General features: G+C 46.6%; 1 protein-coding gene across 3 annotated transcripts in view; it reads left to right on the forward strand.

The window, feature by feature from the left end:
* AMOTL1 (angiomotin like 1) overlaps nucleotides 1-13306 on the forward strand; it is an 81512-nt gene that overhangs the window by 41305 nt on the left and 26901 nt on the right. For all 3 annotated transcript variants that reach the window (XM_026848967.1, XM_026848975.1, XM_026848984.1), the window contains 3 exons: nucleotides 6266-6554; nucleotides 11957-12101; nucleotides 13173-13262. In XM_026848967.1, coding sequence (XP_026704768.1) covers nucleotides 6266-6554; nucleotides 11957-12101; nucleotides 13173-13262 — 524 coding nt within the window. The remainder of the gene's footprint in view (nucleotides 1-6265; nucleotides 6555-11956; nucleotides 12102-13172; nucleotides 13263-13306) is intronic.

Here is a 13306-nt window from a genome sequence, read left to right on the forward strand (position 1 = left end):
TTACTTCCTTACACTTCCCTGCTTTATTGGGCAGTAGGTCTTTCGTATTTATGATTTCCTAGTGGTCAACAGCAAGTGTCCTTTCAGGGTTTCTTATTCCTGCATAAAACTGCAAATTCCTCCCAAAATTCCTCTATGTTGGTTATTCTTGCTCCCAGGGGTTCGAGTGTAAGAGGTATATTGAGACCATGCCAAAATTTGGGGGCTTGGGTGGCCTTGCTGAATTCTGAGGGGTTTTTAAGGAAATTGAGGTGCATAGTCAAGTATTTTGCTGAAGACATTGTACTGCAAGCTATATATAGCAATCTATTACATATATTACAAGCTATACATCACTTAAAAGAGAGAGTGCCGTCTGGTGACCCTAGTATGGTAGCCCTTGAAAGGCTCACTGCCTGTGTGGTGCTCCCTATTCTGAAAGCTGGTTTCCTTAGTTTTTTTCTTTTTTTCTTCTTTGCATTGCATTGCAGAAGTATATAGGAGTCCTACTTCTACAATAATGTCAACAAAAAAATACGTTTTCAATAGAACTGTAGCTGCAGTGTTGCAGAGAAATCCAAAACTCATAAGGTTCCACAGTTTCATGCTTTTAGGAAAGACAGTTTTTGATGAAAACATGTTTGGCTGGAAGATTTTAACCTGCTGTAATGCAGAGTAAGATCAACATTTAAAATACCATAGAAGCATTTTGAGAATGTCATTCTTTACTAAGTCTGAAGGAGCTCAGGATAATCCTGATTGCTTCATTTCTTTGGAGCTTTACATGAGCAGTTGGATGTGAACTAAGCTGATGTTATAACTCCTTTTTCTGCAAATGTTGATTTGTTAGTATGAATCGCTGTGTTGATTTTATTGCATATACACTTGGAGATTTTGCAGAAGGCTTAGTCAGAATTAAATTGGACAGATTAAGCAAGTAAAAGGAAAGTCAGAAATATGCTCATTATGTTGAACAGACGTGCTTCGAGAAATGTAATGTCAGTTTTGCCAGTTTAGTTTCCGAGCTGGAAAATGCTTCAGCGAATCTCTCCTGTGGCCCTGGCTGTTGAGACTCTGGTGCCTGGCTGCTGCTACAGGGTGTAAATCTTTAGTAGCTCAACAAGTGGTTTGTAGTTCAAGAAAATGGAGATCCCAGGGAGCTCTCCTCCCTCTGTAGTGTAAAGCTAGACAGACTAAAGTGCATGTGAAAAGGTTAAATTGATGGGAGCTTGAGATTTTCTAGAAGTACCATGTCAGGAGTTCCTGCAGCTGTTTAAAGGGTGTGTCTATGACCAAAGAACATACTACTTCACTGGGAAGAAGAAAAATTGCTGTATCTCCACTGGTTTTGATTCAGAGATATATTTAATTATGTTATTCTAAGCTATTCCTGTAAAGAATCATAGAAGGGTTTGGGTTGGAAGGGATCTTAAAGATCATCTAGTTCGTCATCCCCATGGGTAGGGACACCTTCCACTAGCCCAGGTTGCCCAAAGCCCCGTCCAACCTGGCCTTGAACACTGCCAGGGAGGGGGCAGCCACAGCTTCTCTGGGCAACCTGTGCCAGTGTCTCACCACCCTCACAGTGAAGAATTTCTTCCCTATGTCTAATCTAAATCTTACAGCAAGTCTGTATCTTTGTAGTGGTGTAACTGTGTCCAGACAGATAGGCTTTTACTTGCATAAAATCAGCTGTGGCCTTTATTTTGGTAAAGACAAGGAAACTCACACATACCTCAATTACTTGCTGTGGGAAAACACGCAAGTGCAGACTGGCACTGAGAAGGTGCCCTGTGCTTGGCTGAGTTTGCACGTGCTTGTGGAGCACCTTTTGCATCATGAGTGACATCTGTTGTTTTATTCCTCATGATGTTCTTTATTGTTCAGATTTTCGAGAAAAAAAATATTCCAGTCCCATGATGGGCATGGGGTCCCTTGTTGGGATTTGCACACTGGGCCACTGAAAGAAAGGGGCACTGTAGGGATGGTGTGAGAAGTGTGCCCATGGCAGGCTGTCCTTGTGGTTTGCCAAGCAACTTGACACCAGGCTCGCTGGGCTCACTGGCTTGCACGGCCCTGGATCGCAAGGTACTGCTAGGAGCTTGGTTTTGGTCTCAGGAAGGTAAAATAAGCCCCCCAGGTCAGTGTGACACACGCACACTCCCCCCAGGGCATCCTGCTGTGAGGTCCCAGCAGCAGGCAGAAGTGGTGAGGCTGCTGAGACAGTGAACTCCAAAGGGCGCTGAGCAGGGAGCAGCATCTTAACCTGGTCCAGGAGCTTTGGGGCTACTCGGACCCACTGTTTTAAGGGGATTTCAGGGGAAGTCGTGACTGCTTCCTTTTGCAGCCCTGGGCTTTGCTGAGCGCTGTCTGAAGGCTGCAGTGCAAATACACCAGCCATAAAGTCAGCTTGGGAGTGGGAGTGCATGCTCCTTTCCTTTCTGATGACAAATACAAGAGGGCAAGGCAGCCTAACATGCTCAATTAAAATGATACAGTCCCTGTTGGAATGTGTCCCATCCTGATAAGGTAATGCTGAGCACCACAGCAAATCCCTGCAGTCAGCACAGAGGGAAGAGCTACAGTAGCATCTTCTCTTCTGGCAGAGTGGGATGTTTTTTGTCTCCAGCTAGTGTGGCATTTGATATGAGGTGTTTTTGTCTAGCTGCTGCAATTTCATTTTCCTGTTTCTCCGTGCTGTCGCATTTCTGCTGTGGTGTGTGCTGTGTGGGCACAGGAATGGATGATGAGTGGGGCCGGGGCCGGGGCCAGGGCCAGCACAGGCAGAACCCTCACCAACCATGACAGATAAAATTTTGCAGTGTTTCTCTTGGGAGCTATGTAAAAACATATGGAAAACAAAGGTGATTAGAGACAACCAACTTGGCTTCACCAAGAGCAAATCAAGCCTGACTAATCTAGTGTCCTTCTACAATGGAGTGACATTATCTTTCTTTATCATTGGATAAAGAAAAAGCTATGGATGTCATCTGGCTAGACTTCTGTAACACCTTTGATATGGTCCCTCACAGCACCCTTGCCTCTAAATTGGAAAAATAGGGTTTGATGGATGGACTGTTAGATGGATAAGGACTTGGCTGGATGGCCATATCCAGAGAGTTAATGTCAGTGGCTCAGTGTCCCAGTGGAAACCAGTAATGAGTGATGACCCTCAAAGGTCTGTTACATATCTTCATTAATGACATAGACAGTGGGATCAAGTGCACCCTCAGCAAGTTTGCAGATGACATCAAGCTGCATGGTGCAGTTGGTTTGCTTGAGGGAAGGGATGCCATTCAGAGGGACCTTGACAGGCTTGAGGAGTGGGCCCATGTGAACCTCATAAAGTTCAACTGATATTGGCAATCCCCAGTATCAGTACAGGCTGGAGGATGAATGGATTTGGAGCAGCCCTGCGGAGAAGGACTTGGAGATACTGATGGACGTGAAATCAGACATGCACCAGCAATGTGTGCTTATAGCCCAAAAAGCCAGTTGTATCCTGGGCTGCATCAAGAGAAGCAAGCCAGCAGGTTGAGGGAGGTGATTCTCCCCCTCCTCTCCACTCTGGTGAGACCCCACCTGGAGTACTATGTCCAGCACTGGGATCCCCAGCACAAGAGGACATGAACCTGTGGAACAGATCCAGAGGAGGGCCGCAGAGATGATTGGCATGGGGATGGAACACCTTTCTCATGAGGACAGGCTGAGAGAGTTGGGGTTGTTCAGCTTTGAGAAGAGGAGGCTCTGGGGAGACCTTATTGTGGCCTTTCAGTATTTCAGGGGAATTTAGAAGAAAGTGCAAGAGACTTTTTACCAGGGTCTGTGGTGATAGGACAAGGGGTAACAGTTTTAAAGGATGGTAGATTTAGATTGGATATATGGAATAGATTTTTTTTTTTACAAGGGTGGTGAGACGCTGAACAGGTTGCCCAGAGAAGCTGTGGCTGCCCCCTCCCTGACAGTGTTCAAGACCAGGTTGGACGGGGCTTTGAGCAACCTGGGCTAGTGGAAGGTGTCCCTGCCCATGGCAGGGGGGTGGAACTGGATGATGTTTAAAGGTCCCTTCCAACCCAAAACATTCTAGGATTCTGTGAATTACTGTATGTTTTGTTGGCCTTATGTAAAGTGTCATACAGCAACTCCTTGACCTACTGTCCTTTGGAAAGTTTTATCCACTTTCAGTAGACATTTAGCTCCTAAGTCATTAGACTGCACCTCTTCCAGAGAAGTAATGTGCCTGGGGCTGAGAGCAAATTCTCCTGGCCTGGGGAACTGCCCAGGAGGAATAGGCCCTCTCCTGTGCTGCCTCCATGAATGTTTAATTTACCAGGGGATAGCCCGATAAATGAACATAGACAGCCTTAGGGTGTGTCTATGCTGTGCAGGTAAGTCCTCTTGAGGCCAGGGGCGAGCTCAGCACAGGCTTTTCCAGTGCTGGCTGCACGAAGCTTGGCTGCGATCTTCTTCCCCAGGATGCTTAACCTGAATCAGGGTCTGTGCTGCTGGCCAGGTTAGTGGTATGCTTGTGTTTGGGAATGGGCTTGTCGCTGGTCTTTGCTCCATTTCAGTACTTTTCTGTGCCACGGTGGATGCATTGTGCAAAGCATGAGAGCTGGGATGGGAGTGTGGGGTTGTTTGTGCGCTGTGTCTGGGGGTCTGCAGGGCCCCATTTGCTTTCCCTCTAGTTTGGACAGAAGATATGACAATTGCTGGCTTTCCTCACTGTCGTGTGGCTTGATGGGGACAAGCTTGTTAGAGCAGCCACTGCTCGCTTTTAGGGCAAGGGCTTTAAAATTGCCTTCGCTTTTCTTCTTATTCTGCTGCAGTTGAAGGCAGGGATGGGTTATTATCAGCAGAATTAAGCCAGTGCTGAGAGCTTTTGAAAACTCTGCTTTGAGAAGCCATGTAGGTGCTGAATGCAACACTAATCATATTTAATATGTATTTATATAGCACAAAATTGTCTGTCTGAAAAACAGCATTCACAGATCTTTGAGGCCAAATGGGGTAAATACTTCTGTTTGTTAGGTCTCCTGCCTCATGTACGGTAGAGAAATAAAGGCAACTATAGCTATAGCCAGCCTAATAGCTTGTGGTTAAGCTGAAATACAACTTTCAGAAGGTGCTTGATTGCAGACTTCAGGTGAGGTCCAGCAGCCAGCTTATTTTCCAGTCCAACTGGGCTCTGACACAGATGTCCCATGTGGTCTGGGTTGAGTCTCTTAGACAAGCACTGTGTAGAAATTTCACAACTTCGGCATCTGGGGTGAGGAATGGCTCAGCCTGTGCACAGCGAGGCTCTGCATGGGGCTGCTCACCCTGCCTGAGGCTGCGAGGCTGTGCAGTGGCTGGAAGGTTGGAGATGGGTCTAGTGCAGACAAGCTTTGAGCTGCTCCCTGCCTAAATTTCCCCCCTTTGAAACAGGGGCAGTCTCACTTCTTGAGCTCGCAGGGCTGAAAGCAGGACAGAAGTGAGGGACTCCTCTCTTGCCTGGCCACCAGCAGCAGGGTTAACCAAACTGCTAAGATGTCCTCCTGGAGTATCTTCCAGCCGTTGCATATTGTGACTCAGGTGGATTAAAGAGCCGCCCGCCATCAGACAGCACAGCCCAGAAGCAGGTCCACTGCTGGCTCACTGCTTCTTATCCTTCCCCGACATGAGCCTGGTGGATGATGGATGCCATTGGTCAGGGAGTGACGCAGTGAGGTCTTGCACTGGAAGATGGCTTTTATGGCTTGCCATGATTGACCAGGGCTGTGCCTCCAGCAGCTCTGCAGCAGCCCTTCCCTTTACCGCTTGCTAAAGCTGCTCGGGGATGCTGCTTCGCTCACATCACTTCCTTTCGCCTCCTAATTCAGCCGATCAGCCAGTCTCACTCCGGGCAGGGAGCGGTGTTCGAAGGGTGAGTAATGCATCCCTTGTGTTTCCTTCGAGCCCGTTGGCTTACACTTCTCAGCAGTGGGGTTTGTGGCAAGGGGGGGCAGGGAGAGGCTGGCTGGCTGCTGAAATATTAGCTGCGTACCTAGGCAAAAATGCTGGTTTTGAGTCAATGCTTCCTTTATCCACTCGTGCCAGAGGTATACATCACTGTCAAGAGCAGGCGAGGAGACAATTTACCCAGTCCCTGCTGTGATTGTTGGTATTTAGGAGTGACTAAGGACCAGAATCATGACTGTACAGTTATAACTCTATTAATAAATTGTGCAGTCATTAGGTGAAAGCTCCTGCATGCGTTTCGAGAGTGCGTGTCTCTAACACCTCCTCCATTTGTGCTTTCCCACAGCCGACAATGCCAGCCACCCTTCCCGCCACCGCCAGCCCAGCAGCACAGCCCCATGTCCTCGCAGGCCACCGCTGCCACCGGCCCTCTGCTCCCGGGCACCTTGCCCCCACTGCCGGCCCCTGCTGCTGCCCAGACACCGCCGCCGCCGCCGCCGGGCCAGCAGCTGACGCCCGACGCCTTCGCCATCGTGGAGCGGGCGCAGCAGATGGTAGAGATGCTCTCTGAGGAGAACCACGTGCTGCGGCAGGAGCTAGAGGGGTACTATGAGAAGGCAGACAAGCTGCAGAAGGTATGTGGAGAGGTGGGGATGAGGCCTGGGCAGCACAACCATCTTGGTGCTTCTGTATTTCAGTCCCCCAAGGTGTTCTTCACAGTCATGTCACCACAATGGGGATGCACTAGTGGCATCTCTTAACCATTGCCTCTCCATGGTGGTTTCCCTGAAGTGTAATCCTGTGCCCATGGCCTGTGGGCTCCCCTGCCTTTAGGGTGAAATGGGGCAAACTCATCACATGTGTCACTTGGGGACCTTCCCTTTCCATCTTTCTGTTCTGGCCTCACTGGAGCTTTCCCTGGAAGTCTCCCATGGGCAGAGTCTGCTCCTGGTGCAGCCAAGTCCTGCACCGTTTTCACAGGCAGCAGAGCTTCAGATGAGAAGAATTTGAAGAGCATGGCCACATCTGTCCTGAGTGGTCTTGTCCACCTCAATATGCTCATGTGGCACTCTGTGCTCTGTGGAAGTGTAACAGCCATTGATGGGTTGCCCATTATTTGGTAATGTGTTAACTTTGTTGTCTCAGAGGCTTTAAGTGACTGTTCTATGGTTGCTAAGAGCTGATGTTAGACACCCACCTTTGAACATGTTGGTTCAAAAAGCACTGCCCTCTTACCTGAAAGAACCATGTGGTAAAGGTTTTGCTCAAAGACCCTTTTTGCGAAGAGGTCCTAAAAGAGAAGAGGGTGCTCTTTTCTATATGGCTTCCTCAGTGAAGGGCAATGTCTTGCACACGGCCTGAGGTGACAAGGTGAAATGCCAAATCAAACAAATAAGTTGCTTAAAAATCAGAGGTCACTGAAGGTGATGCAGAGATGCTCCCTAGATCTGCTGCCTTTAGGTCCCAGGGACCCAGACCAAATGATTTAGGATTATTTAGGATTCTACACTGCTATTTCATTTATGTATTCCTGCCACTTATGCACAAATGGGCTTAGGCTACAGGTCTTTTCTCTCCGAATTTAGGAGTCTAAATAGGAGCTCAGTTTTTTTCTGTGCTGTGGGATCAGGGTGTTCTTGGAGACACTCCTCACAGGAGAAAAGGCAGCTCTGAGAGACCATGTCCCAGCCTCAGCTTTGGGAAAAATCTGTGACAGTCTGTTCAAACAGGTTAGAAAAAAGACCTGTTGTTTTGTAGCTGCTCTTGTGTTTTCAGCCTCCTCCTCTGCAACTAGATGAGTTGACCTTATTCACAGAATTTCCTAAACTCAGTTGAGAAATTTCTGCAGCAACATTAACTGTGAAGGTTTTAATGCTGACTTCCCTGTGGCCTTCATGGGCAAAAAGAAATATTCCAGCTATTAATTTTACAAAAGCTTCATTGTTCAGTAAAAGGTATTTGAGTGCGATGCCCTAAAAATATTCTGATTTCCTTTTACACTCTTGGAAATGTCTCTCTCTTTATCTTGGATGCCCTGTGAGTCGATTGCATCAGACACCAACAGAAAGGTATTCAAGCATGGGCTGAAGTCTCACTTCAGTCAACAGAGTGTGGACTCGAGTCCCATTGACTTTTGGGGAATGTAAGCAGAGTACTAAAGGTGAAACACATGCTTAAGTGCATACTTTCTTTGGGAAAATGTCCTGAACCAAAGCCTTAACACATGCTGTTTTTAATGTGTTTGAACACAAGGACAGGGCAGGTCCTCCTCTGTTCCCACAGTTTCAGCTGAACATCACCTCTGAAAACGTGACAGTGAGTTAAATTACGTACTTTGTGTGTGAGAACTCTTCCCTTTTCTTGTAAGTGGAAGGGTCATGAGGAGTACTGCTTGTTTGTCTGTGCATAACAGGTTTATTCTAGGTAGAGCCACCCTTCCATCACTTTTATTCATTACAGAGTAGGAGAATAAATTAGAGAAAATCAGCCTGATGTGGAGGGCTCCCTGGTGTTCCTACAAACAGATCAGCCCTGAGGGTTGTCAAATTCCAAGTCCTGTCTGAACAGACTTTTTGCAGAGAGGTACAAGGTGGTGATTAATCCATGCTGTTTGATGAGTTGTCTGGTTTTCTTACCTAAAAACAATTGGTGGGGAAGAGGGGTTGTACACATTTTACTTTGAGCTTTTTTTTTGCAAAAGCAGAGCATTACTTTGTCTTTTTTTTTTTTTTTTTTTTTTTTTTTTCTGTTGTTTTTTTGTTGGATGGTGTTACTTTGCTGAAGTTCAATTGCCAGGCTGGGCTGGCTCTTCCCCATGCCATGTGTGTAGGTTGTTTGGGTGGGTTGACTCTAGGAGATACCAGACAGAGAAGGGACTGAACTGTTTTTTCCCCTCCATAGAAGAAGGCAAAGGAAATTGCAGAGCTGCTGAGAAACACTGACACAATTTATGGCTGTTCTTCTGCTCTCCTTTAATTTTGTTCAGTGCTGATGGGAGTTTCTTGCTTTTCCTGCAGCAAGTCTTTGCCTCTGGGGCTGGAGGACACCTGTGTGGTGATGTGTTTTGGGAAATAACAGCAGATAACAGGTAGAGCAGAGCTCTTGTAGTAACCAGCAGTGTTGGGCAGGATTCTTGGGCTGTAGAAACCCTCTGGCCTGTTGTCAAATCTGGTTTGCTGTGGTAGGAGCAATCTGGAGCAGGCACCTTCTCCTGCAGGTAGTGGCTCACCCAGAAGAGCAGAGGCATGGGAACTGACAGGTGTCAAGGCATGTAACTGAGCACAGTGGTTAGGATCATGTAGTTAAGGATTCAGGAAAGTGCTTAAAAAATTATTTTTGCTAAGCCAAACCTTCCTTTCAAGGAGAGAGAAGTTCAGTCTGCTTCAATGGTCAAAGAGAGCAATGTGAGGTAGCTTGAATATAGCCTCTAACTACTTATAGGAAGAGAAAACTTTTGTTAGTGGAGGTTGCACTGATCTCAAGAAAACTGTAGCTGAATCAAGTAGCTGTAACTATGCTGTTATTGGAGTCACTTATCAACATGTCATTTTGATTCTGGAAAATTAACATGAAATATAGATTTTTGATTGTAGATCATAGAATAGAATAGAATAGAATAGAATAGAATAGAATAGAATAGAATAGAATAGAATAGAATAGAATAGAATAGAATACAGTTGGAAGGGACCTACAAGGATCATCTAGTCCAACTACCTGACCAGTTCAGGGCTGGCCAAGCTAAAGCATGTTATTAAGGGCATTGCCCAAATGCCTCTTAAACACTGACAGGCCTGGGACATCGACCACCTTTCTGGGAACTTTGTTCCAGCGTTTGACCACCCTCTCAGTAAAGAAATGCTTCCTGATGTCCAGTCTAAACCTCCCTTGGTGCAGCTTTGAACCATTGCCACTCATCCTGTCACTGGATACCAGGAAGAAGAAATCAGCACCTCCCTCTCCACTTCCCCTCCTCAGCAAGTTAGCTGTTTTTCATAGGACAGGCCTTCCAGCCCTTTCACCAGCTTTGTTGCCCTCCTCTGGATGCATTCAAGGACCTTCACATCCTTCTTAAATTGTGGAGCCCAGAACTGCACACAGTGCTCTGGGTGATTTTCTCAAAAAAGTTTACACTTTTTTTTGAGGCTTTTTTGTACAAGCTTGCATTGCCATGCATATGAAGAAAAATAAAACTCTGACTTTTTTTGAACCACAGTAAAGTTCAGTCTGAATTTCGAACAGGTTTGGATTTATGCCGCGTTCCTCTGAGTGTGCTGTCCTCGTGGTGGGAACATATTAGGTGTCTGGCTATGCATCAGCAGGGTGGGGAAGAAGGATCTGCTTTTCTAGATGTGGTTAGGAAAAATGTAACGGTCTTCCTGGAGCTTCTGCTTCGAAAACCAAAATGGAAAGTCAGAATAACATGAGTAAGTTTGTAGTTCACCCAAGAAGGAGTGTCATAGTGTGGGATATGACTGGCTCAACAGGTCATCCTCCTCTTGGAGCTGTGGAGAATTGTTAGCTAAGAACTAATCTACATACGGTACCTTTTAATGTCATGCGTGTAAGGGGGCAGCTTGTATGTTTTTGAAATACCTGCAAGCTGTTAAATCACCACCAGTGTGAGAAGGTGATGTGATACCCAGCAAGGTATTAACTCAAGGTGTCACGGGGACCACTGTGGGCTTTGCCCATTGCCACTTGTTTCAGCTTTTGTGCCTGAGAGAGCTGAAAGCAGAAATCAGGGAAGGTAACCAGGTTTCCCCATGATGGCTCTGCAGGGCTTTCCTCGGTGCATGGTTCAGAGGTGCTGCATGCCCATGGGCCATATTCAGATAGAGTGGTCCCTGCATTGTGGTAAGTCCAGGTCCAGGCTGCTGGAGCCTGGCTGCAAGTTTCTATGCAGACAGCTGGGTGACAGCTCCAGCATCCCCACAACGTTTTATTTTGCAAGTGCTGCAGCTGGCAAATGACACCTAAAGCTTAACAGGCCCTGGAGAAGGACCTGTCTCCACAGCAAGGGGAGGTGGGCTTGCACCCTGGCTTCACAAATCACAAATCCTTCCCCACCCACAATTCAAGAGGCTAAAAAACCACCAGATTTAGAAAGGTATGCGGGAGGCTATATATATCTTGTGGTTTTCCAGCCTGTGCAAATTATCAGGCTTTTCTCCACAAACACAAGAGCCAGGCATGCAGGAGCAGATTCCCACGTCAGCATTGATCATTCCTGCAACAACGATTTTAGCAAAGTTGTAACACTTAACACAACATCAGCTTATTAAGAGTTGGATGGGATTGACCTGAACAGCAAAACTCTGCTGGGGACTATCCTCCTGTCAGTCTTTTGTTCTCTGGTCTTAAGATGCAAGTTCACTGTTAAGGGCTTCCTCTACATGCCCTCCTTGCACTTTACCAGATTTCAAGATGAAGTTAAGAAGATTGAAAACCCCAAACAATTGGTTTGATGTTTTATAGAGAATTTCCTCTTCTATAGAGCAGACTTCAGTCGAGGATAGAACAGAGTGGACCACAGTAGTTTAAAACTGACATGAGGTCAAAGCTGAGCCTAAAACTCTTCTGGTGACACGCAAAACTCAGAGCTGTTTTAGATCAGGGATCTGGCAGAATAATAAATCTTGCCTCATACAACCCTTTCTAGGAAAGAATACAGCCAACACCAATACTCTGTTTCCTTCATTTCTTCCCTTGGATGATGTTAAAGCAGCCACCTCAGTTGTAGAGTGAAGACAACTGAGCAGTTACATCAAGTCCACGCTACCCAAAGCTTTTTGGGGAACTGCCAGCAGGGTGTCAGGGTGTGTTGTGGGATGGCAAGCTGCCCCACAGGGCGGTTGTGGGAGTCCCCACTGCAGGAGCCTCCAGTACTGCTGCTGAGGGGATTGGTCATTGCGGAGCTGGTGGCTGGCGTGACACTCAGCACGAGCATCGCCCCAACTCCCATGCCCCGCTGAAACGTGCTGGACAAACACGGGACACATTCCTGCTGGACTTTAACAAGAACTTTCTCTCCTTTTAGTTTGAAATAGAGATTCAGAGGATTTCAGAAGCTTATGAGGGCTTGGTCAAGACCACCACTAAGAGAGAGTCTCTGGACAAAGCAATGAGAAACAAACTCGAAGGGGAAATTAGGAGACTTCATGACTTCAACAGGGATCTCCGTGGTATGTTATGTGCTTGTGTCTTTTTTTTTTTTTTCCCCACTTAACATGGTGTTTCGCTTTGCACAAACTCCAGAGCAGCAGGCTTTAGAGGAGTAGCTTCACATGTTTTAGATACATGTCTTGAGAAATCTGGCCCTGCTCATTGGCATAAGACAAAACTGCTGTCACCCCCCTGGTGGAAAGGAAACCTTCTGGCAAAATATGAGAGTCAGCTTCAGATGGTGCCTTTGCTTTTAGTACTTGCAAATAGTGATTTGACAGTAAGGCCACCAGTCCCAAAGGCTTATCCAGCTCTAACAAGCTGAAGAGCAAGTTGCAACGTAGAGCAGTGCTGTACAACCCATAAATCTCAAAGTTGAGTGCCTTCATGAACCAGTAGCAAGTATCAAAGGGTATCTCTTACTTGTATTAAAAACGTAAAATTGAGCGTATATCCTTCTGAGAAAGCAAATCGAGAGTATGTTGGGTAGCTATTACCTGTCTAGGTTCCTGATGTGGTACTTTAGTACCATCTTGTGCTGTGAGATGCCTTCTGGAAGCTGGCTCATGCTTATTGCAGTGGTGCAAGGAGGGTCGTGTGGTCTTTTTGAAGGAGAGGGGCACTTGAAGTCAGGACCTTCACGGGGGAGCTGTCTCTGGCTGCAGAAAACTGCTCCTTTCGCAGGGCATCACCAAAGATTGGTGTCACTGGTCTGGAGACTGCCTTCCCCAGGGCATCTCACTGCACCAGGGGCAGCAGTCCTCTGTGGGAAGGCAGCCATCCCCTTGCAGAGCTGGGTAATTCAGATTGCAAATGCCTTGTGCATTTTGGACAGTGTGAGAGATGAAGCGCCTGGGCATGTCAGCCGTGAATGTCAGAGGCTCTTCCTCCAGTTTCTGTAAATCTGAATGACACAGTTTCATGGAAGAGGTCAAAGGCCTCATCTTTTATGTATGTGTCAGCCTCCATTTTAATATCCTCCTTCAGAGAGTCTATTTATACTGCCCTGCTGGCATGCATCTTATTTTCTTGGTTGGCCTACAATTTTATATACATATATTTATACTTAAAGTATTTCCTGTTTTTTGCAGAACGACTGGAGACAGCCAATAGGCAGCTAGCCAGCAGAGACTTTGATGGGCATGAGGATAAGTCAACAGAGGGGCTTTATGTCACTCAGAGTGAGTACTGTGCTAATCTGTTTTGAAGGTGCATATATATATAT

Source organism: Athene cunicularia, assembly GCF_003259725.1.
Source record: "Athene cunicularia isolate RWA chromosome 1 unlocalized genomic scaffold, athCun1 chr1_part1, whole genome shotgun sequence".
Taxonomy (NCBI): Eukaryota; Metazoa; Chordata; class Aves; order Strigiformes; family Strigidae; genus Athene; species Athene cunicularia.